The sequence below is a fragment of the Oryctolagus cuniculus genome, chromosome 11 (assembly GCF_051225735.1).
Source record: "Oryctolagus cuniculus isolate XC-2025 breed Fujian yellow rabbit chromosome 11, ASM5122573v1, whole genome shotgun sequence".
Lineage (NCBI taxonomy): Eukaryota > Metazoa > Chordata > Mammalia > Lagomorpha > Leporidae > Oryctolagus > Oryctolagus cuniculus.
In genome coordinates this window covers 22,402,586-22,426,399 of record NC_142877.1, presented here as the reverse complement: position 1 = coordinate 22,426,399, position 23,814 = coordinate 22,402,586, and the positions used below count along the sequence as shown (strand labels likewise).

Genomic DNA, 23,814 nt, shown 5'->3' with positions numbered 1-23,814 from the left:
GGTCTCCCATGGGGTGCAGGGCCCAAGCACCTGGGCCATCCTCCACTGCACTCCCTGGCCACAGCAGAGGGCTGGCCTGGAAGAGGGGCAACTGGGACAGAATCCGGCGCCCCGACCGGGACTAGAACTCGGTGTGCCGGCGCCGCTAGGCGGAGGATTAGCCTATTGAGCCGCGGCGCCGGCCCATTTTTTTTTTTTAAGATTTATTTATTTATTTGAAAGGCAGAGTTACAGAGAGAAAGAGAGAGAGAGAGAGATCTTCTATCCAGTGGTTATTAAGGGTATTAAAAAAGTTGCCATCATCTTAAATTTTTTTTGTAAGATTATTTGAGAAATAGAGTTACAGACAGAGAGAGAGAAAGACAGAGATAGAGAGGTCTTCCATCTGCTGATTCACTCCCAAAATGGCTGCAACAGCTGGAGCTGGGTCAGGCCAAAGCCAGGAGCCAAAAGCTGCCTCTGGGTCTCCCATGTAGGTACAGGGAGATGGCCCCAAACATCTGGGTCATCTTCCATTGCTTTCCCAAGCCATAAGCAGAGAGCTGGGTTGGAAGAGGAGCAGCCAGAACACTAACCTGTGCCCATATTGGATGCCGGCACCCCAAGCATAGGCTTAATCTACTATGCTATTGCTCTGGCAATAGCTATATTTAGATACCAGAAAGTTAAGAATATGATTTCAGTGTATAGAAATGTTCTATAAGTTAAATTTAGATTTTTTTAAAAAGATTTATTTATTTTACTTGAAAGAATTATAGAGAGAGGGAGACACACATACAGAGAGAGAGAGAGAGATCTTCCATCCACTGGTTCACTCCCCAAATGCCCACAACAGCCAGGGCTGGGCCAGGCCAAAGCCAGGAGCTAGGAGCTTCTGCCTGGTCCCTGACACAGGTGCAGGGGCCTAAGGATTTGGGCCATCTCCACTGCTTTCCCAGACACATTATCAGGGAGCAACTGGGTCTTGAACCGGTGCCCATATGGTATGCTGGCACTGTGGACAACAGCTTAACCCACTGTGCCACAGTGCCAGCCCCAAATAAATTTTGTTATGTGTAAAGTTAATTACATACATTAGTTTAAAGACCATGGGCCTGAAAACTGTTGCTAGGACAGTAAGCCATTAAAGAAAGGGGTTTGGATAGGACTACATTAGGACCAATAGTTATTTTAAAGAATTTCTCTAGGAGCAGGCCTTATAGTGGATGGGGTTAAGCCTCTGCTTTGATTGCCCACATCCCATATCACACGTGCCTGGGGATCAAGTCCTGTCTCTGCTTCCAATCCAGCTGCTGCTTCTTTTTTTCTTTTTTCTTTTATTTATTTTTTTTTTTCATTTTTTAAGGAATACAAATTCATTATTCTTCCCACCATACCTGCTCTCCCACCCACACTCCTACCCTTCCTCCTCCCTTTCCCTTTGCCAGTCCCATTCTCCATTAAGATTCATTGTCAGTTAACTTTCTGCAGAAGACCAACTCTATACTAAGTAAACATTTCAACAATTTGCACACACACACACACACACACAAACCCGAAATTGAGAACTGGTTTTACAGTTAATTCTCAGTATAACTCAATGAGGACCAAGGTCCTGTATGGGGAGTTAGGGCACATGACTCTTGTTGTTAACTTAACAATTACCACTCTTATATATGACATCAGTGACCACCTGAGGCTCTTGAAATGAGCTGCCTTGACTATGGAAGGCTTTTGAGTCCACAAACTCCATTAGTATTTGGACAAGGCCATAAGCATAGTGGAAGTTCTCTCCTCCCTTTTGAGAGAAATACATCCTTCTTTGATGGCCTCTTCTTTCCACTGGGGTCTCATTCAGAGATCCTTCATGTAGAACATTTTTTGCCACAATGTCTTGGCTTTCCATGCCTGAAATGCTCTCAAGGGCCTTTCAGCCAGACCAGGAAGATTTAAGGGCTGATTCTGAGGGTAGAGTGTTGCTTAAAGCAATTGTCATTCTATGAGTCTGCTGTGTGGACTGCTTCTCATGTTGGACATTCTCTCCTTTTTAATTATATCTATTATTATTGCCAGGCACTTGATCCTATTTATATGATCTCTTTAACACTTAATCCTATCTATACGTTCACTTTAACACTTAAAAAATATGAACAATTTAACAATTAAGATAGCATTTTTACCAAGTTTGGGATTTAGAGTTCCATGACAAGTTTTTAATCTGTACCCTTTACCCTTAGAAGTCAGTAGGAATGTATGCAGAACTATACAGCTTTACAGTTACAAACTTCCTCTTCCTTTTCTTATTCCCACTCTTATTTTTTACTGACACCTATTTTCAATTGACTTTATACACATATGATCAACTCCATGTTAAGAGTTCAACAGGCTGGCGCCGTGGCTCACTAGGCTAATCCTCTAACTGTGGTGCTGGCACCCCGGGTTCTAGTCCTGGTTGGGGCGCCGGATTCTGTCCCGGTTGCTCCTCTTCCAGTCCAGCTCTCTGCTGTGGCCCAGGAAGGCAGTGGAGGGTGGCCCAAGTGCTTGGGCCCTGCACTCCATGGGAGACCAGGATAAGTACCTGGCTCCTGCCATCGGATCAGCACGGTGCGCCGGCCGCAGCGGCCATTTGAGGGATGAAAAAGGAAGACCTTTCTTTCTCACTGTCCACTCTGCCTGTAAAAAAAAAAAAAAACAACAAACAAACAAACAAACAAAAAAACCAAAAACCAAAATGGTGTAGCGGGGAAAGCAGCTATCTACAGCGCTGGCATTCCAGATGGGCAATGGTTCAAATCTAGCTGCATCATTTCCAATCCCCCTCCCTGCTAATGCACCTGGGAAATCAGCATAGGATGACACAAGTCCTTGGGTCCCTGCACCTGCGTGGGAGACCTGGAGGAAGCTCCTGGCTCCTGGTTTCAGATCTGCCCAGCTCAGACTATTCCAGCAATTTGGGGAGTGAACCAGAAGATGAAAGCTCTCATACTCTCTCTCTGTAACTCTGATTTTCTGACTTTCAAATAAATAATCTTCTCAAAAAAACAAAAAAAACAAAAAAAACAGACTTTAACCTAAGCACTCTGATATGGAATATGTGTCCAAAGCAAAAAAAAAAAAAAAAAAAAAAAAAAAAAAAAAAGTTCAACAAATAGTATGAAAAAACAAAATGAAACTGTTCTTTGACAATCAAGACAAGGACAGCTCAAGTCATCCCTTCTCGAGTGTCAATTTCACTTCTACAGATTTCATTTTAGGTGCTCTGTTAGTTCTAACAGGTCAGGGAGAACATATGGTATTTGTCCCTTTGAGACTGGCTTATTTCACTAAGTATGATGTTTTCCGGATTCATCCATTTTGTTGCAAATGACTGGATTTCATTTTTTTTAAACTGCTGTGTAATATTCCACAGTGTACATATCCTATAATTCCTTTTTCCAGTCTTCAGTTGATGGGCATTTAGGTTGATTCCATGTCTTAGCTATTGTGAATTGAGCTGCAATAAACATGGAGGTGCAGATAGTTCTTTTGTTTACTGATTTCATTTCCCATGGTAAATTCCCAGGAGTCTGATGGCTGGGTCATACGGGAGGTCTATATTCAGATTTTTGAGGTATCTCCATACTGTCTTCCATAGTGGCTTTACCAGTTTACATTCCTACCAACATTGGTTTAAGGTACCTTTTTCCCCACATCCTCTCCAGCATTTGTTGATCGCTATATGAGAGCCATTCTAACTGGGGTGAGGTGAAACCTCATTGTGGTTTTGATTTGTATTTCTCTGACAGCTGGTGATCCTGAACATTTTTTCATGTGTCTGTTTGCCATTTGGATTTTCTCTTTTGAAAAATGTCTGTTTAAGTCCTTGGCCCAATCCAGCTTCTTACATAAATGAACATCCTAGGAGACAGCAGGTGATGGGCCAGATACTTGGGTTCTTGTTTCTCCTATGGGGGAGACTGAGATGGAGTTCCTGGTTCCTGACATCGGCCTGGCAGAGCCCTAGCTCTTGGGGCATTTGTGGAGTGAATCAAGGGATGGAAGATCTCTTTCTCTTTTTCTGTCATTCTGCCTTTCAAATAAAAATAAAACTTGAATTTTTTTTTACTAGCTTCTAAAAAGATGGATGAATGAGAGGGTAAGACATATATGAAAGAGATATCTTTCTTCCAATCTTCCATTTTTTTTTGGAATTATTTGACATAGTAACAGACAGTAAGAAAGAGAGACAGAGAGATAGAGAGAACGGTCTTCCTTCCGTTGGTCCCCAAATGGCCGCTACAGCCGGCTCTGCGCTGATCTGAAACCAGGAGCCAGGTGATTCTTCCTGGTCTCCCATGCGGGTGCAGGGCCCCAGGCACTTGGGCCATCCTCCACTGCCCTCCCGGGCCACAGCAGAGAGCTGGACTGGAAGAGGAGCAACTGGGACTAGAACTTGGTGCCCATATGGGATGCTGGCACCACAGGTGGAGGATTAACCAAGTGAGTCATGGCGCTGGCCCCTCTTCCCCCCCCCTTTTTTTTGTTTTGAAGATTTATTTTATTTTGAAAGGCAGAGTTACAGAGAGGCCCAGGCAGAGGAAGGGGGTGAGATCTTCCATCTGCTATTTCATTCCCCAAATGGCCGCAACAGCTAGAGCTGCACCCATGCAGAGCCAGGAGCTTCTTCCGGGTCTCCCACGCAGGTGCTGGGGCCCAAGGACTTGGACCACCTTCCACTGCTTTCCCAGGCCATAGCAAAGAGCGGGATCGGAAGTGGAGCAGCCAGGATTCGAACTGCTGCCCATATGGGATGCTGGCACTGCAGGCGGCAGCTCTACCTGCTATGCCATGGCACCAGAATCTCCCCATTTTTTTTTTTTTTAAGATTTATTTACTTATTTGAAAGGCAGAGTTATGTATGTATAGAGAGATAGTCCATCCAGTGTTTCACTCACCAAATAGCTGCAACAACTGGAGCTGGGCAGGTATCATGCCAGGAGCCAAGAGCTTCTTCTGGATATTCTACATCGGTGCAGGAGCCCAAGCACTTGAGTCATCTGCTGCTGCTTTCCCGAGCACATTAGAGGGGAGTTGGATTGGACGTGCAGCTGCCAGTGCCCGTATGGGGTGCCAGCTTCTCAGACAGTGGCTTTCCTTGCTGTGCCACAACACTGGCTCTCTTTCTTCCCACTTTACAGAGAAGATTAGATTTAGGGAGTCCTTTCCTGTCTCCTACAGTTGTATCACTCTGTTCAGCAGTCATGTGAGTAGCCAGTCTGTTGTCAAGACATCTTGTATTCGTAGCAGCTGTCATGGGGTAGGAGTAGGAAGACTAGTTTCAGGACAGTTTATTCCTTCTGTTAATATTTTTGAGCAATTAATGTATGGTATAGTACCATATTAGGACTTTTGAAAAGTACATGCTGTCAGTCCTCTGTGAGTAATGTCCACCTGAAGTGATGGGGGCCTGAACTTGCGAGGGCTTGAAATTGGAATGAGTGAGTGGAATTTGAAAATTTTGAAATGGACAATTAGCAGGACACATGACCTTTGGGAAGAATAGGAGAGTGGAATTCATTTGCTGAACTTTTGTTGAGTGCGCAACATGTGCAAGGTGCTGTGATGGTTAATTGCTTTAAGTGTGTGTTAGAGTAGGATTGAATACAGCCCAGTCTATAGAAAACAGACCTATTCATTTATGTAGGACAGCAACGGCCTAGGTGCTGGATACAAGAAAGGAAGGAAATGATGCAGATCCAAGCTGTAATCAGAAAGTATAGGTAGAACTTGAATTTTCTCAGTTCAGAGTTAGCAATCTCATTGTGTATTTTGGAAAACAATTGCATACACTATTTTTCTTCTTTTTATCTACTCATTTATTTTTAGAATGAGCAATACATTTGTATGGTTGAAAATTTTAAAGTTATTAAAAAGCACACTGCAAAAATCTTCTTACTTTCACTTCCCTCTTCCTTTACAGTTTCCTTTTGTGTCAGTCAGGTGTAAGTATTGGAAACAGAAAGCACTATGGATATTTTAACTGCAAAAGGACTTAACATGGGGAATTGGTACTTGGAAAATTGCTTGGGGGCCATCGCTGTGGCACAGCGGGTTAACACCCTGGCCTGAAGTGCCGGCATCCCATATGGGTGCTGTTTTGAGACTGGGCTGCTCCACTTCCCATCTAGCTCTCTGCTATGGCCTGGGAAAGCAGTGGAAGATGGCCCAAGTCCTTGGGCCCCTGCACCCACTTGGGAAACCCGGAAGAAGCTCCTGGCTCCTGATTCGGATCGGCACAGCTCTGGCTATTACGGCCAATTGGGAAGTGAACCTTCGATGGAAGACCCCCCCCCCCCCCCGCTTCTCCTTCTTTCTGTGTAACTCTGACTTTCAAATAAATAAATAAATCTTTAAAAAAAAAAGAAAATTGCTTGGAAGGGTTGATGCAGTAGAACTCAAGAGGGCTATGCCACAGCGCCGGCCCCACAAGAGCATTCTTCTTCTTCTTCTTCTTCTTCTTTTTTCTTTCTTTTTTTTTTTTTTTTTTTTTTTTGACAGGCAGAGTGGACAGTGAGAGAGAGAGACAGAGAGAAAGGTCTACCTTCACCGTTGGTTCACCCTCCAATGGCCGCCACGGCCGGCGCACCATGCCTATCTGAAGACAGGAGCCAGGTGCTTCTCCTGGTCTCCCATGGGGTGCAGGGCCCAAGCACTTGGGCCATTCTCCACTGCACTCCCGGGCCACAACAGAGAGCTGGCCTGGAAGAGGGGCAACCGGGACAGAATCCGGCGCCCCAACCGGGACTAGAACCCAGTGTGCCGGCGCCACAAGGCAGAGGATTAGCCTACTGAGCCGCGGCGCCGGCCCACAAGAGCATTCTTAATCATTAGTTCACTCCCCGAATGCCTGCAATGACTGAGATTGGGCCAGGCCATTGCTGGGAGCCAGAACTCTATCCAGGTCTCCCATCCAGGTGACAAGGACCCAACTACTTGCCCCTTCATGCCTCTCAGATGTTCACATCTGTTGTATATATCATCTCATTTAACTTGTACTCAATCCTGTGTTTTTCCTGCACTTCTCATGAGGAAATTCAGACTCTGATAGGTTAATTTATTAAAACATTTTAAAAAAGATTTATTTATTTGAAAGACAGAGTTACAAAGAGGCAGAGGTAGAGAGAGAGAGATCTTCCATTCTCTGGTTTACTTCCCAAATGGCTGCAATGTCAGGTTGTCCAGGCCAAAGCCAGTAGCCTGTAGGTTCATCTGGTTCTCTCATGTTTGTGCAGAGACCCGAGTACTTGGGTCACTTTCTACTGCTTTCCCAGGGGCGTTAGTAGGCAGCTGGATTGGAAGTGGAGCAGTTGAGACTTAAACACTTAAACTGGCACCCATATGCCACAGTGCTGAGCACGGATTTATTTTAAAATTATTTGTTTATTTGAAAGGGGAGGGGAGAGAAAACTCCCATCCACAGGTTTACTCTCTCTCTCTTTTTTAAGATTTATTTATTTATTTGAAAGTCAGAGTTACACAGAGAGAGGAGACGCAGAGAGAGAGAGAGAGAGAGAGGTCTTCCATCCGCTGGTTCACTCCCCAATTGGCCGCAATAGCTGGAGCTGCACCGATCTGAAGCCAGGAGCCAGGAGCTTCTTCCAGGTCTCCCACACGGGAGTCTTTGGGCCATCTTCTGCTCCTTTCCCAGGCCATAGAGCTGGATTGGAAGAGGAGCAGCTGGGGCTAGAACCGGCGACCATATGGGATGCTGGTGCTTTAGGCATTTAACCCATTGCACTACAGCCCTGGCTCCCACTGGTTTACTCTTAAAATGCCTGCAATAGGCATGACTGGGCTGTACCAAAGCTGGGAATCAGGAACTCAGTCTGAGTCTCCCAACTGGGTGGTGGGAAACCAAGCACTTAGTCTTCAACTGCTGCCTCCCAGGTTGTGCATCTGTAGGAAGTTAGAGCCAGGCATCTAACCTAGGCATGCCATGGGATGCCGCCATCTTTACTGGCATCTTAACCCTTAGACCTAACACCCTCTGAAAGGTTAGTTGAATAGTTAATAAACTAAGGAATATCCAAGTTGGTATTTGAACCTCAAGTTTGTTTTCCTCTATACTTTGTGATTAGATCCAGGTACACAGCCTCTGAATGCTAGGCCTGTAGTACCCTGTACATCTCCTTTGGGAAGGGATTTGGAACACCATTTTGGATGTTTTCCGTGGGTATTAAAGGAATTTTGAATTTTGTTTTCTGACTCAGGTATCCAGCTCACATAGAAGACATTGACTACGAAGAAGGAAAAGTACTCATTCATTTCAAGCGTTGGAACCATCGTTACGATGAGTGGTTCTGCTGGGATAGTCCTTATTTACGTCCTTTAGAAAAAATACAGCTGAGGAAAGAGGGCTTGCATGAAGAGGACGGATCTTCTGTGAGTGACACATCTGGGAGGTTCCATACTGAGTGGGGCAAGCCGTCGGGCAGTTTCCCGTCCAGCTTTTGATGTTCAGTATGGAGGCAGTAGCAGCCGGGGACCCTTAGGCCTGTAGTTGTGACCCTGAGATCTCTGTGTACCTGGGGCTCTTGGAGAATCCCAGTTTTCATCTGTTTGAACGATATGATTGATGTTATAGCTCGTAAACTACTTTGGCTAATACTGTGTTAATAATGAACGAAGAGCTTACTTCTCTTTTACACCACTGTATTTCTAGTCTCCAGAACACTGCCTACCTCACACGTAGTAGGTCATTAATAAATAATTGATGACCAGATGATTGAATGATTGAATTTAGATCCGTAGTGTCTATACTACTGGTATTCTAGATATGATAGACTTCTAGACCATTTATGAAGTAATCATTCTGTATGACACTGTGCTAGTCTTGTATACAAAGTCTTTTTTTAAAAATTTATTCATTTTGAAAGAGTTACAGAGAGAGAAAGAAATGAGGAAGAGACAGAGAGAGAGAGAGAGGGAGAGAGAATCAATCTTCCATCCTCTGGTTCACTCCCCAGATGACCCTGCGACCAGCACTGGGCTAGGCCAAAGCCGGGAGCCAGGAGCTTCATGTAGGTGTCCTGTGTGGGTGGCAGGGGCCCAAACCTTTTCGCCATCTTCCCCTATTTTTCCCAGGCCATTAACAGGGAGCCAGACGGGAAGTAGACCAGCTGGGACAGGAACTAGCACCCATGTGTGATGCCAGTGGCACAGGCAGCGACTTTACCTGCTTTGCCACAATCCTGGCCCTGTCATATACAAAGTCTTTTATAAACCCTTGAATAAATGATCAAACAACATTCCTGTTTTCTAAATTTCTTCACTAAGCCTTGAGCGTTTACTGATTTTAGAATGATGTAAGAAGTATTAATTTTAAGTTTTCTAAAAAATGTTTTCTGTTGTTTTTATTGAAAGGCAGAGAGATAGAGTTGAACAGATCTTTCATCCACTGGTTCATTCTCCAAATGCCTGCAGTGGCCTGGAGCTCAGTCTGAGTCTCCGGCTTGGGTGCAGGGAGCAATCACCTGCTGCTTCCAGGATACATAGTAGCAGGAAGCTGGGATTGCAGGCAGAACAGGGACTTCACCCCGGCCCTCTACCCCGGCCTTCTTACATGGGATGTGGGTGTTTGAAGTGGCGTCTTAACTATTGTGCCATGTACCCATCCCTGGTTTTAAGTTTTTAGAAACAGGCATTGAGACCTCTGTGGTATTCTCGCTGGTTTTGGGTTTGACTCAGCTCTGGGTTTTAACCCGGACCAGGAATCTTATACTCTTGCTGGCCCTTCTCCTAACCCTCAATTTTGGATTGTTCAATATTGTTTCATTTGATTGTTTAGTATCTCTCTCTGTAAAACTTATCAGTGCAAACTGTGTGCTAGGAAAATGGTCTGAAAATAAAAATGAGGCACTGGCGTTGTGGCAGAGCTGGTTAAGCTGCAGCCTGTGATGCTGGCATCTCACATGAGCACTGAGTCCCGGCTGCTCCACTTCTGATCCTGCCGATGGCGCCTGGGAAAGCAGCCAAAGATGGCCCAGGTACTTGGTCCCAGCACCCACTGGATGGAGTCTCAGGCTGCTGTCTTCGGCCTTGCCCAGCCTTGGCCGTTGTGGCCATTTGGGGAGTGAAACCGCAGATGGAAGGTCTCTCTCTCTATCTCTCTCTGTCTGTCTCTCTCTCACATATTATCTGTAGTTTTATTTTTCAAATAATGATTTTTTTTTATTTAAAAAAATGCAAATGGCTGTCTCCGTTGGCACAGACCTTAGTAGTGTGGGTCGTGTAAAATGGCATGAATGCTGCTCCCCGGAAGATGAACTAGCCTGATTCCTTGCCGCTCCCATACCAGTGTGTTCCCTGCTGGGCCTGCCTCTTAGACTCGCTGTCAGTGCACATCCTGGATAGGGTAGGGTTATCATCAGTGCTGTGCTGTGTCAGAACTCCAAGGCTTGACGAGGTCTTGTGTGTTAGTCCTGTTGTTTAGACTCCTCGTGGGAAACAGCAGAAGCATCTGTTTCTCCTTTGCACTCTGTTACCAACCCCAGCTTCTGTGGTGAATTCTGTTACAGTGTGTGTCCTGTGAACTTTAGTTGGTAACAGGATTTTTTTTTTTTTTAATTTTTTTAGGAATTTCAGATAAACGAGCAGGTGCTGGCTTGCTGGTCTGACTGTCGTTTTTACCCAGCCAAAGTCACTGCTGTTAACAAGGACGGTAAGGCATTTGGATTGTAATTATTTTTACTTAAAACTTAGGGGGCATAGAATATTAGAGTTTGGTAGTATATTTTCAGTATTTATTCCTCTTTTTTCAAGTTAATCACAATGTCAGGCATTAGGAAGAGATTAGTAAATGAAAGCTGGAAAAAAGGGGAAGTTTGACTCTTTGCCCCCTGCATTTCTGTCACTGTTTTCTAATAGTGGTGGTTGGTTACTCTGCTGGGAAGTGTGTAGGTTCTTGCTGTCTAGAAGTGCCTCATGTAATTAACTCAGTTTCTCATACACACCTGTGAATAGTCTCCCAGTTAGGTGAACACCAGCAACCATTTCAAAATGTGCTTTGTGGATGCAGGGTGGCTGAGGGTCATCTTGTTGCAGCTGGGCTGATGGTGGGGAGGGGGAGGCTGGAGTTTTAGAGCACTAAGTTGGTTGCCTTTGGTAGATTAGGATCTGTGAGGAGATAGGGGAGGGAGCTTGACCCAAAGAGGCCCATTTTGCTAGCACAAGGGTTGGAGAAGGGTTATAAGGATAATATGTGTGCTCAGAATCCTGGCCCTCACAAAGCAGACTCTGGGTGTGAGGGACACCCTTTTTAGGATGTGTCTATTAGGATGTTTGTGATTGTCCTTGATCTCTGATGTGAGTGTTTAGGGCCATCAGGCCTCTTGGTGCTGCTGTTAGGGGTGACTATGAGGCTGGATTGACTTTTCAGGTATTATTTAGGTATTTATTAGTACTCTGTGAAGTGTTGAATGTCAAGCTGACCAAATTTTGCCTCATAATGGTTGAAATGGTCAAAAATAAACCTGAAAAGCAAAGATATATCTTCTGAGTTGTCTAAGCAGTTACTGATTCTCCAGTTCATGACAGCCTTTTTGGATAGTCCCTTGTTTCTCTAAGTTACTTTAATGAGCTTAGGTTCAAAATAAAATCACCTGTTAGATTTTTCATATGTGTCATGTTAACCTGAAAAACTTATTTTCAGGGAAAGTTTGCATAGTATTTTTTTTTATTTGAGAGAGAGAAAGAGACAGAGTTTCTGTCTGCTGATTCACTCCCTAAATGCTTGCCGAAGTTCTTGGTCATTGTGCCCGGGAACCCAATCCAGGCCTCCCACCTGGGTGGCAAGAACCCATCTGCTTGAGCCATACTGCTGCCTCTCAAGATTTTTATTTGGCAGGATGCTGGAGTTGGAAGCCAGAGCCGGGAATCAAACCCGGGCACTCTGATACGGGCTGTGAGTGTCTTCACTCCTAGGCTAAAGGGCCATCCCAGCTTAAGTTGTCTGAAATCCTTTTAGTAAGAAACAGAGTTTAGCTTTTCAAATTTTTGTTTTCAAGATTAAGCTTCTCTCTTACTTACTTTTGAATCACGTGGGATGAAATACAAGTGTTCTTCTTGTATATAAATGTTTTCCTCATAAGTTCTTCAGATGATTGATGATGAGCAAGTCCTGTTTTGCTCCCAAGTACCCAGTGGCAGTGTGTTTCCTGTGCGGAATGGCCATGCTTTAATCTAGTGCAAGCTCTGCATGGTAACGGGTAATTCTGTAGGTACAGGAAGTAGCAGAATGGAGGGAACGTTTCTGTTGTGTTCCGGGGATGCCCTTCAGTCGCTTGGGGGACCTAAATGGGATTGGATGAGAGAATGGCGAAGAGGAGTTTAGGAGCTGGGGCAGTGCTCATCTGGGTGGAGGCAAGGAGGCTTAGGAATCTACTTGTTTGCACCTTTCATCTGCAGAGGCCAGAGCTCAGCATCAAGTATTTTTAAAAAGACTTGGTCATGGCAGAAACAAGTAGGCACTGAAATAGAGCTATTAGCAGGAGGTGGGGTTGGGGCCAGTGAATCAGTCATGACAGGGTTGGGGAGTGGGGATGCCTGTCTGCAGAGTGTTATGTGTGGGATGCTTCTGAAACTGAAAGAATCATTTAAAGACTAAAAGTCATTGTCCACATTATTGGTTAGTTTTTTTTTTTTTTTAAGATTTATTTGGACGGCAGAGTTACAGATAGGCAGAGGCAGAAAGAGAGAGGGAGGGAGGGGTACTCCACCTGTTGGTTCACTCCCCAGATGGCCTCATGGCCAGAGCTATGCCTGTCTGAAGCCAGGAGCCTGTACCAACGTGGGTACAGGGGCCCAAAGACTTGGGCCAACTTCTACTGCTTTCCCAGGCCATAGCAGAGAGCTGGATCAGAAGTGGAGCAGCTGGGACTTGAACTTGCACCCATATGGGATGCTGGCACCGCAGGCAGTGGCTTTACCCACTATGCCACCGCACTGGCCCCAGGTTAATTAGGTTTTAAAATATCTTTAAAACTTAGGCATCTGGAGTTTTGCAAGTTAAAACAAAAGTCCTTTTCGTTGTGTTTCTTTCATGAGCTAAAATTTATAATAGAGGCTTGAGTTCATGTTCTTAAAATGGTCACTTCCTACTTTAATGTTCTTCAGGCTCAGAATTCTGTCCAGTGAATGTTTATTAATAGCAGAACATAAAAATTGGTGATTTCCCCACAAACTGTCTTCTCGTAGTTTATGGTTTCTGAAGCCCTGTGTGTTGTGCTGCCAAGTTTACTGGTTCTTGAGACAACTGGAAGAGGGAAGAGAGGACATGGGGGCAGGGACATCTGGAAACCGAGTCAGAGGGACAGATGGGGTGGTAGGGTTGCTGCGCTGAGGATTGTGAAGGGGGGCTGGCCTTTGTGGGAACTCAGATCTGGGCCTGATTCGGAGATGAAGATCATGACTCTTAGCTGCTGTCTTTGGGGTTCGATTTTCATCTGTGGAAGCTGGTGGGCAGTTTCTTCTGCTTCAGCATGATTGATTCTGGTTCTTGCTGGGCTCTCTTTCACTCCCTTTTCCGCACTGGCTCAGTTGCATCGGTGGCGAGGCCACCACAGCTTAAAGGCACTCTGCTGGCAAGGCGCTCCTTTGTTTCCTCTTCTTGTGACTTGTTTTCTTGGTGCCACTGAGAGGCAGCTGCGGATACAGTACAGTCACGCCTTGTAAGACTCATCTTTGCGAGGCTTGATGTGGTTTTCTTGCCACTCTTAACCTTCTTGCTGGTTTTGCTGAGGCTGGGCCTTGCCTGAACAGATTGGTGGTTGGGGAACCTTCCAGAGTGTGGAAGTAGTGGCTGCGGGCACTGTGGAGTCTGACGTGACTGAGTCAGAGCTTAATCACGATTTCCAAGTTTCTTAAGGGAGTTGGCACCTGGGAAATAGGGAGGGCAAGGCCATATTATCTGACCCCCCCCCCCCCCCTTTTTAAATCTGGAATGGTTCTTTGGCAATGGAAATATTTTTAGAAAATTAATTTTATTTGAAAGCCAAGATTATAGAGAGAGATAGAGAGTGAGCACGCTCTTTCATCCACTTGTTCACTCCCTAAATGGCCAATGTCTGGGGCCAGGTAGGCTGAAGCCAGGAGCCTGGAACTCCATCTAGGTCTCTCATGGAGTGTGGGGGCCCAAGTATTTGACGCATCGTCACTGCTTCTCAAGTTCATTAGCATGAAGCTGAGTTGGAAATGGAGCAGCCCGGACTTGAACTGGCGCTCATATAGGATGCTGACAGTTTAACCTGCTTCACCACAACATTAGCCCTGACAATGGAATTTAAACATCCTTTAACGTGAAGGCAGCGGCAGTTTATAGCCTAGTTAACCCTCAGTCTGTGTTGGAGTAAAAGGCAGCGTTCTGCTTTCAGGAAGTCTTTGGAAGCCATCTCTGGTGAATTGACCTGAGCCCTGCTGGGGCTGCTGAGCTCCCTTTTGCACACAGAGCTTGGGCAGGCAGGCTCCCATTAGGGCTTTCTGCCCCTGCTAGTGCCTCACTCTGCTCTGTAAGGCATTCTGTCTGGGGAAACTGCAAGTAAGTTAGCATTTAAGACAAAATGGAGCATTGTTCCTTCCTATTGATGTGTGGTTCTTTAACTTGGGTGAGCAGGTGGATCAAATCCCTCTTCTAAAAATAGTCATATTTTTGTGTCATGTATGCCCCACCCGCCAGTTCAATCTGTAGACCAGTGCCTGCAATCTGCATTTATAACATGAGATGTTATGGAAATGGGCTTATTTCTAGACTCTAGCTGAAGGAGTTCCTATGTTTTGTTTTCTTCAAGCTGTAACTGATCCTACATTTGAAATGCTGGGAGGTTGATACTATCTGAACAGCTTTGCATAGAGATAAAAAGAATATTTTAGGCCCACACATGTAGGTGCTAGCTTGGCTGTTCTCTTCTATGGGTGGAGAGGGATTGGTGCTTCCCTTTTGTAGTGACCTGGTAGATGGTGATAACCACTTATTGATCCTTTCCTCTGCAACAGGCCCTGGGCTAGGTAATTCTTGTCTTATCTCATTTAGACTTGGTACAAACATGGGAAGGTTATTGCCATCAATCCCATTCTAAACTCACAGGAGAAGCCTTCTAAGCTTACATGGCATGGAAATAGTAGAACTAAGATGGGACTGGGGCCCTGTGGGGCTCTGAAGTTCCTGAACTGCAGTTTCCTCAGTGCTAAGCTGCCTTTCTGGAGCAAGGTTTTCGTGACGGGGAAAGATTATCAAGTAGGTGCAGGTGTTTACAGGATGCTTACTGAGGGTAGGTGGGCTGACTCTCTGGAGCCTGGTGTCTGGGAATCCCTGGTTGGGAAATAGACTCTAATCCAGTCGCTGCTCAGAGATTCAGGGCAGTTGGTTGCCCTTGCTGGACTCACTGAGCACCTAGAAGTAATAGAAGGAATTGGAATAAATGAGTGCTTTTGGAAATTGTTGGCCACAGAACCTAAGTTCAATCTGAAAATTGCTAAGAATTCAAGAGTGAAAGGTGGCGGAGGTGGGCTGGCCAGTGTGCACGTCCCCGGCCTGCCCCCTGACGCCTGTCTGTGGGAACCTCAGGACTTGCAGAAACCACATTTGAAAGGTTTTCATCTCCCATCTTTGGCATTCTGGAGACCTCTGTCAGCTGGAGAATGGGTGAGCTTGAGAAGGGCCCTGGAGACACACTTGTGTTAGATGTCAGGGGCAACAGAAGTCTGGCCAATCCAGAGTTCCCGTTGTCAGTATTTTATTGGTTCTAGAGCAGATGAGCTTTAGTTTTTTTTTTTTTTTTAAGATTTATTTATTTATTTGAAATAATTACAGGAAGAAGGGGATAGACTGAGAGCTCTTTCATTTGCTGATTCACTCCCCAGATGGTTGCAACAGCCAGTGCTGGATCAGGCTGAAGCTGGGAGCCAGGTGCTTCTTCCAAGTCTCCCATGAGAATAGCAGGGCCTCAAATACCTAGGCCATCTTCCTTTGCTTTTCTTAGGCCATTAGCAGGGTGCTGGATCAACAATGGAGCAGCTGGGACACGAACCAACGCCCATATGGGATGACAGTGTCACAGGCGGTGGCTTTCCTTGCTACACTATGATGCCAGCCCACCCACCCCCTCTTTTTTAAGATTTATTTATTTGAAAGGCCCCAGTTTTGTTCCTTTTTTTTTTTTTTTTTTTTTTTTGACAGGCAGAGTGGACAGGGAGAGAGAGAGACAGAGAGAAAGGTCTTCCTTTGCTGTTGGTTCACCCTCCAATGGTTGCTGCGGCTGGCGTGCTGTGGCCGGCGCACCGCACTGATCCGAAGGCAGGAGCCAGGTGCTTCTCCTGGTCTCCCATGCGGGTGCAGGGCCCAAGCACTTGGGTCATCCTCCACTGCACTCCCGGGCCACAGCAGAGAGCTGGCCTGGAAGAGGGGCAACCGGGACAGAATCCAGTGCCCCGACCGGGACTGGAACCTGGTGTGCTGGTGTGGCAAGGCGGAGGATTAGCCTATTGAGCCACAGCGCTGGCCCCCAGTTTTGTTCTTACATCCCTTCTGTTACTGACTCCTGTGAAATTGTCTGGAATGCTGAACTCTGAACCCTCAGAGGGGCAAGGCTCAGATGCTTTGTTTTACCTGGTCCATTTAAGGAGAGACTCCTGAAGATAGCCTTATCAAGTTAGAGCAGACACAGCAGGGTGCAAGTTCTGTTATTTACATGTTATTTGTGGCTACAAGAGAGCTCTGTTATCAGCTGCTCAGAAGATTCCATGAGAAGGCATTTTTACTCGTTCATGAAACCATTAAAGTAGATTTTGGGCCTCTCTCCAAAAGTGGTCCTAGGTCACTGTTACTGGTCATATTTTGGGTCAGTTCAGAGTGACCAGTGAGGCTCCGCGTCTGTGGTTTGCCTTAGGCAGAGAGTTTAGGCAATTGGCAGTGTGGGATGGTGGGAGGAGGATGGTAGCGGTCAGCATGTGTGCTCAGGTTCTAATCCTAGCTCTCTCTTAGACTGTGGAAATTGCAACTCTTGCATCCATGGCTGCCTTCTGAAACCTGCCATCAGGAGTGAGCTTCAAAATTAGCCTCAAATAGCTGAGAAAGTTGGGCTCTGGGGTAGCATCATTTAGCGTTGTCCATTTAGTCGTTGGAAATGTCCATGAAAATGTGTTTCTGTTTTGATGTAACAGATGCTGGACTTTGTTAATTAGGTAGTTGAAATTAGAGGCTTCAGTGGCTTGCTGACGCACCTTGTGTTCACAGTTTCATGAATACTGTATTCTGAGAGCTCCCAGTGCCTACCTTCATCTCCAAACTGGCTAGAACTGCACGCTGGGTGCCGGAGAGTGGTCTGTTTCTAATCCATGCCATTGCTTTTCATGACTCCTTTGCTTGCCAACACCCTCACAATATAGGTGGGGAAAGAAAGGAACACAGACCTTTGTTGTTAAGTCCTAAATCATTGCTGAACTGCCTCAGAGAGAAGTATTTATGCTCTCATCCTTGGACTTCCTTCATCACAGCCTGTCATCTAATTTCTAGGGTTGTGCCTGAGCAAGCCGAGCCATGAGTATATGTAGCCTTATATTTGGTTTGTGCATCAGTGTCATTCCATATTGGTAATACCTGTGATATTCACCTTTGCTTTTAATTGCCAGGAGTAAAGATCTGTAGATAATTACTGATTGTCTATGGCAGTGGTTTTTAGAGTTTGGTGTGCATCAGAATCACCTGCAGGATTTGTTGCACCATTTCGGCGCCTGCTCAGAGTCTGTGATTCAGTTCATCTGAGATAGGGCTGGTAACTTGGATTTCTAACAAGTTCCCAGAAGTTGCTGCTATTGTTGGTACAGGGAACTTACTTACCTGAAGGTAGACCAGGTGCGAAGTTCTGCAGGCCAGGTGCCAAGTGAATCTGAGAAATTCAGAGGAGGGGGAAATCACCAGTAGCTGACAAACCAGGAAGCTCTTACAGAACTGTTGTGGTCTTTTGAGCTGGGTGCTTATGGATCAATGAGTGGCACATCTCAGGTAGGTAACATTTTGCTAAGATATGGAGATGGAAAGGTCACAGGCAGTTTCACTAGCTAGCAAGTAGTTGGTCACTTTGATTTGGGTAGTGCTGGTAATGAGGAACAAGGTTTGGAAAAATAACTGGGCCCAGATTGCACTGGATTTTGAATACCAGAGAGTTAGGCTTTGGACTTCATTTCGTAGTGATGCCCTGCACTGTCGAGGCCCTGTGGAAGTTAGAAGTGGGGTGGGGAGAAAGTGTGCAAGAAGGAGGTAACTGGGGCATTTTAATTTCCTGGTTGCATCCTTTTGCACCCAGTCCTCAGCGTTTCTTTTCTTTCTTGGATTGTGGAGGAGGTTGCTAAAACTGACCCATGTTTACCACTGATAAACGATTCTTACATGATTCATTGGTAATTTTGAATACTAGAGATTCAAAATTTTGATTAGTGCTAACACACAAAAGTTTGAAAGTGTTGGGGTGCATTATTTGTAAAGATAGCATTGTTTGGATTTCCAGCTTCAATTTTTTTTTTTTAAAAGCAGAGAGTGATTCTTGTGATTCTTATTAAGCCGTTTTTCTAATGGAAATAACCTGACAAGGTAACAGGCAGTATTTAGTGTTTTGGCCAAGTCTCTGTTTTAAAATATTGTTATATGAAGGTAATTCATATGGATTTTGGGATTAATTCAACCTTTAACTATATGATAACATTGATAGAATGATCATGTTTCCTTTATTGTATTATGTGAGAGGCAAGGAGAGGGGGGGAAGGGGGAGAGGGAGGGAGAGAGGGAAGGGGGAGGGGGAGGGAGGGAAGGAGAGAGAGGGAGAGGGAGGAAGTGCTCCTGTTTGCTGTTCACTCTCCAAATGCCTGCAGGACAAAACTGGGAGCCAAGGAATCAATCCAGATCTCCGTGTGGGTGGTAGGGACCCATCTACTTGAGCCATCACTTCTCTGGGTCCACAATAGCAGGAAGCTAGAATTGGCAGCTAGAGCTGAGACTGGAGTCCAGGCCTCTGATATGTGACATGGCCTTCTGAGCTGGGGTTTAACTCACTAAGCCAGATCCTTGCCCTTCAAACTCCTTTTAAAATTTAAAAGACATTACTGTTCCAAGCTCAGAAAATAAGGTTAAGTTATTCAAAAAAGAAATTCATCAGGGAATAAATAAGTATTTTTCTCATATTTTTAATTGTTTCACTGGTCTTTGTACTTCACCTAAATTTACTGCAAGTTTTATTTTAGGGAAGCATCATACAAATGAGTTATTTTTTTTGATGGATTTTGATTTGTATAGATATAATGAAAACTATATAATCTTGATTAAAAAATGAAGGCAAGCATATGATTAATAATTGTGAGTATATTGGGGCTGATGCTGTGGCATAGTGGGTTAAAGCCATAGCCTGTAGTGCTGGCATCCCATATGGGTGCTGGTTTGAGTCCTGGATGCTCCACTTATGATTCAGCGCTCTGCTAATGTTCCTGGGAAAGCAGCAGAAGATGGCCCAAGTGCTTGGGCTCCTGTACCCATGTGGGAGACCTGGTTGAAGCTCCTGGCTCCTTGCCCAGCCAAGCCCAGTCGTTGCAGCCATTTGTGGAGTGAACCAGCAGATGGAAGATCTCTGTCTCTCCTTCTCTCTATCTTTGTAACTCTACCTTTCAAGTAAATAAATACACCTTAAAGTATATATATAGTGAATATAAGTAAGAGTAAATGTGATTCCTAAATAAATCAACACCCACTGATTTATTATGTGATTAGAGTTTTGTTGTGCTTATGCTTTGAAAATTTGCTGATTTCAAAAACTGAGATAAAATCATATCTTCTTGAATTTTAGGTACTTACACTGTGAAATTTTATGATGGAGTAGTTCAGACTGTCAAACATATTCATGTCAAACCTTTTTCCAAAGATCAGGTGAGAAATGGGGTATGAATCATGCTATCATTGTAGTTTTGTTTCTCAAATAAAGATGTTACGCTTGTTTATGATGGCAAGCTTTTATTTCCTCCATGTGATACAGTTTGACCACAGAGTAACACCCACATTTTCAGACGTTGTGAATATTTGTCTCTTTGCCATTTCCTTTCAACAGACAGTGATTCTTTTTTTATTTTTTTTTTTGAAGTGTCAGATACTTGGATACCATTGCCTGTTACCCATTTTCCTCATCTTTGCTCAACAGTGTCTGTTGTTACTCTTTTTTTTTTTTTTTTTTTTTTCTTCTCTCCTTGCACTGTCTCCAGAGCTGTTCCCCTCACAGGGCACTTGGTGAAACACTTGAGGAGACCTAGCATGTGTTTTCTCCTCGTTTGGCCTTGTCCTTCAGCTTGGGACCCTGACGTTGCAAGGCTGCTCTTAGGCGTGGGTTTGACATACCTAGCTGGAGAGTTTTGTGTCCTGATGTTACATTTACTATACTTGTATTTGGCTGAGTGCGGGGCCAAATTCTCGTCCTGGAAGCTGACACTGGCTATCTTGAAATGCTGCCTACTTTCTTAATTTTTCCCCTTTTAGTCTTTTTCATATTTAGGTTTTCAGGAAATAGTCAAGGGGAACGTAGAGATCAAAACTGGATATTGGCTTTTTTAAAAATTCTGGTTGTTACTAATTGTAGCTCTTGAGACAGCTCAAGATTTTGTTAGTGATTTTGTCACTAAGATGATTGTGTGACTGGTTGCTGAGATGACAACATTGATGATGTTGTGACTTGTGTCTTTTCTTGACAATTTGATGCTTCTGCTTATCATGGGTTTTAATAAATTCTAATTTACATACATTTAGCAATTTCAAAGGATTGTGCAACATGATACCTTTAGAAGTGGCCTTGTGGATGTTTTTGCCTTTTGCTGGTTTTCCATTTCAGAAACTTGACAAAATTATAAAGCTGTGACCCTGATGATAGTTTTATCTCTAATCATTTGCCTCTCAGATGTCTGAGGATCGACACAGTACTCTAAAATGTTATTTTAGCCCACTATTTAGTGTTTTTATAATAAGATTTGTGGGATGAATTATTATAGACCATTACAGCCATTTTAGGAGTGAACCAATGGATGGGACATCTCTCCTCCCTCTTGTTCTCACTGTCTATCTGTAACTCTGCCTTTCAAATAAATATTTTTTAAAGATTTATTTTAAAGATTTATTTAGGGACAGGTACTGTGGTGTAGTGGGTTAAACCACCATCTGCAGCACTGACATCCCATATGAGCACCAGTTTGAGTCCCAGATGCTCCACTCAAAATCCAGCTCCCTGCTGAGGTGCCTGGGGAAGCAGCAGCAGATGTCCCAAGTACTTGGGCTGCTGTACCCACATGGGAGACCTGGATGAAGCTCCTGGCTCCTGGCTCCGACCTGGCCCAGCCCTGGCTGTTGTGGCCATTTGGGGAATGAACCAGCAGATGAAGACTTCTCTCTCTGCCTCTGTCTCTCCCTCTCTGTGACTCTGCTTTTCAAATAAATAAATAAATCTTAAAAAAAAAAAAAGATTTATTTATTTGAAAAGCAGAGTTATAGATGGAAAGAGAGAGAGAGAGAGAGAGAGAGAGAGAGATCTTCCTTCCATTGATTCACTCCTCAATTGGCTGCTAAGATTGGCATTGAGGCTGGCAGAAGCCAGGAGCTGCATCTGTGTCTCCCATGTACATGGCAGGGTCCCATGCATCTGGGTCATTTTCTGCTGTTTTCTCAGGTGCATTAGCAGGGAGCTGGATTGGAATTGGAATGCCTAGAATTTGAACTAGTGCACATATGGGATGCCAGCATTGCAGGTAGATGCTTAACCTGCTGGCCCCCCCACCCCCCAAAATTACTATAGGTCGAGTGCTGAAGCATGAATTTGTCTAGAATTGGCAGATTGTATTCAACACCTCTCCAGAATGGAAGTCCAGAGCTCTGGGTAAGCAAGTGTTCAAATGTTTACTCTGCTGTACTCAGTTGATTCATAGCTCTCAGTGGGCACCTTACCCATGAGGTTCTGTGTGTGCTTCAGCTCCCAGTTCCCAGTGACCTCTTGAATATCTCAGGCCTGACATCAAACATAGGCCCATAGTGCCCTTATTTTTTTTTTTTTCTATCCCAAGAGGGTATAGTGAACTTGGCTGAAGATAAGTTATGGATGGTTTTTAAAGTCCTTTTCATGTAGTATTAAAATAGCTTGAACCCCATTGCTCTAATTTTTTTTAAAGGCTTTATTTATTTGAAAGGCAGAATGAAAGGGAGAAAGGGCCAGATAGACAAGAGTGAGTTCTTAAATCTTATGGTTCACTCCCCAAATGCCCACAACAGGCAGGATTGGGGCATGCCAAGGCCAAGAGCCTGGAACTCCATCTGGGTCTCCCACATAGCTGACCAGAAGTCAAATACTTAGGCCTTCATCTGCTGCCTCCCAGACACATTAGCAAGAAGCTGGATCAGAATTGCAGAGTAGCCACCACTGGAACTTGGCACTCGGATATGAAATTGAAATGCAGGCCATCTAAGCAGTGGCCTAATCCACTGTGTCACGATGCCTGCCCTTAAATGTTTTGATAATCTATATTTTGGTAAGTTTTTCTGAATTTATAAAAGTAATACACTTGCTGTAGAAGATTTGAAAAGTACAGAAAAGCACAAAATTTTGGTGTGTATCTTGGTTTTTTTGTCATTGTTAAGCATATGTATGTGTGTATATAAAATTCTTTTCTAAGTTTGAATCATGTGATATGTTACTGTTCTATAACTTGTTTTCTTTTGACAGAATAGCATTTTCCCCAATTTTTTAATGATTTGTTTATATTTATTTGAAAGGCAGAGTTACAGAAAGAAAAGGAGAGATAGAAAAAGAGATCTTGCATCTACTGATTCACTCCCCAAATGGGTGCAACAGCCGTGGCTGGACTAGGCTGAAGCCAAGAGCCAAGAGCCAAGAATTTTGTCCAGATTTGCCACGTAGGTGGCAGGGGTTCCAAACACTCAGGCCATGTTCCAATGCTTTTTCCAGGTCATTAGCAGGGAGATGGATTGGAAATGGAGCAGCCATGATAAAACTGTCACCCATGTGGGATGCTGGCATGGCAGGTAGCGGCTTTACCGGTTATACAGCTGCGCCAGCTCCAGGAATGCAGCTTTTAATGACTAAGCAATTCCTGAATGCCCATTGAGGATATTTGTAAATCTGAGTACACAAATCTGATTGTACTGGTAGCAAATTCTGTTTCTAGGAATTTAGTTTATAAGTTTTCATACCTCTTGGTACAATATTTTTATCCAAACTGCTAACATACCCCCATCTTAAAGGTTGATGTCTAGAATCTATGTTTGTGTCAGCAGTTACTGGGAGTGCCTGTTTCAAATATGGCTTTGTTCATAATAATTTCATGACTTGAAAGAATATTTATTTTTTATTGTCTGTCTCTAGGACAAATTAAACTTTTACATGCTGAATATTTAGGTATACCTTCTTGTTTTTTTGCAAAAACCAATGTGCCCTGTGTGTGCTGGGTGCTGGGGATCCCATGTGTACATGGTATGGAGTTTGTTGCTCTTGCTTGATGTCTTGGGAAGAGAGATAAATTATGGCTTTCAGAGCTGGCTTTATTATGAGACAGTCACATTAACACACAACGTTTTTTAGGATCATTTTTAAAGGAAGTAATTTAGGAAGAAAATAACCAAGAAGCAATATTTCCTTCTGATGGACAAACACTGAGCATAGTTCACAAATACAGCAGCTGACTTACTGGGCTGAGTAGGAGGAAGCAGCGCCCCTGGTTCTGGGTTGGACAGATTTTTCAGTTTTCCTGTTTAGCCTATATTTGCCAATTTGG

General features: G+C 44.3%; 1 protein-coding gene across 20 annotated transcripts in view; it reads left to right on the top strand.

Annotated features, from left to right (window-relative positions):
• PHF20 (PHD finger protein 20) overlaps positions 1 to 23,814 on the top strand; it is a 141,637-nt gene that overhangs the window by 50,747 nt on the left and 67,076 nt on the right. For 7 of the 20 annotated variants that reach the window (XM_089306836.1, XM_089306837.1, XM_008255971.5 and 4 more), the window contains 3 exon segments: positions 8,229 to 8,400; positions 10,594 to 10,678; positions 19,842 to 19,921. In XM_089306836.1, coding sequence (XP_089162962.1) covers positions 8,229 to 8,400; positions 10,594 to 10,678; positions 19,842 to 19,921 — 337 coding nt within the window. 20 annotated transcript variants of the gene reach the window in all.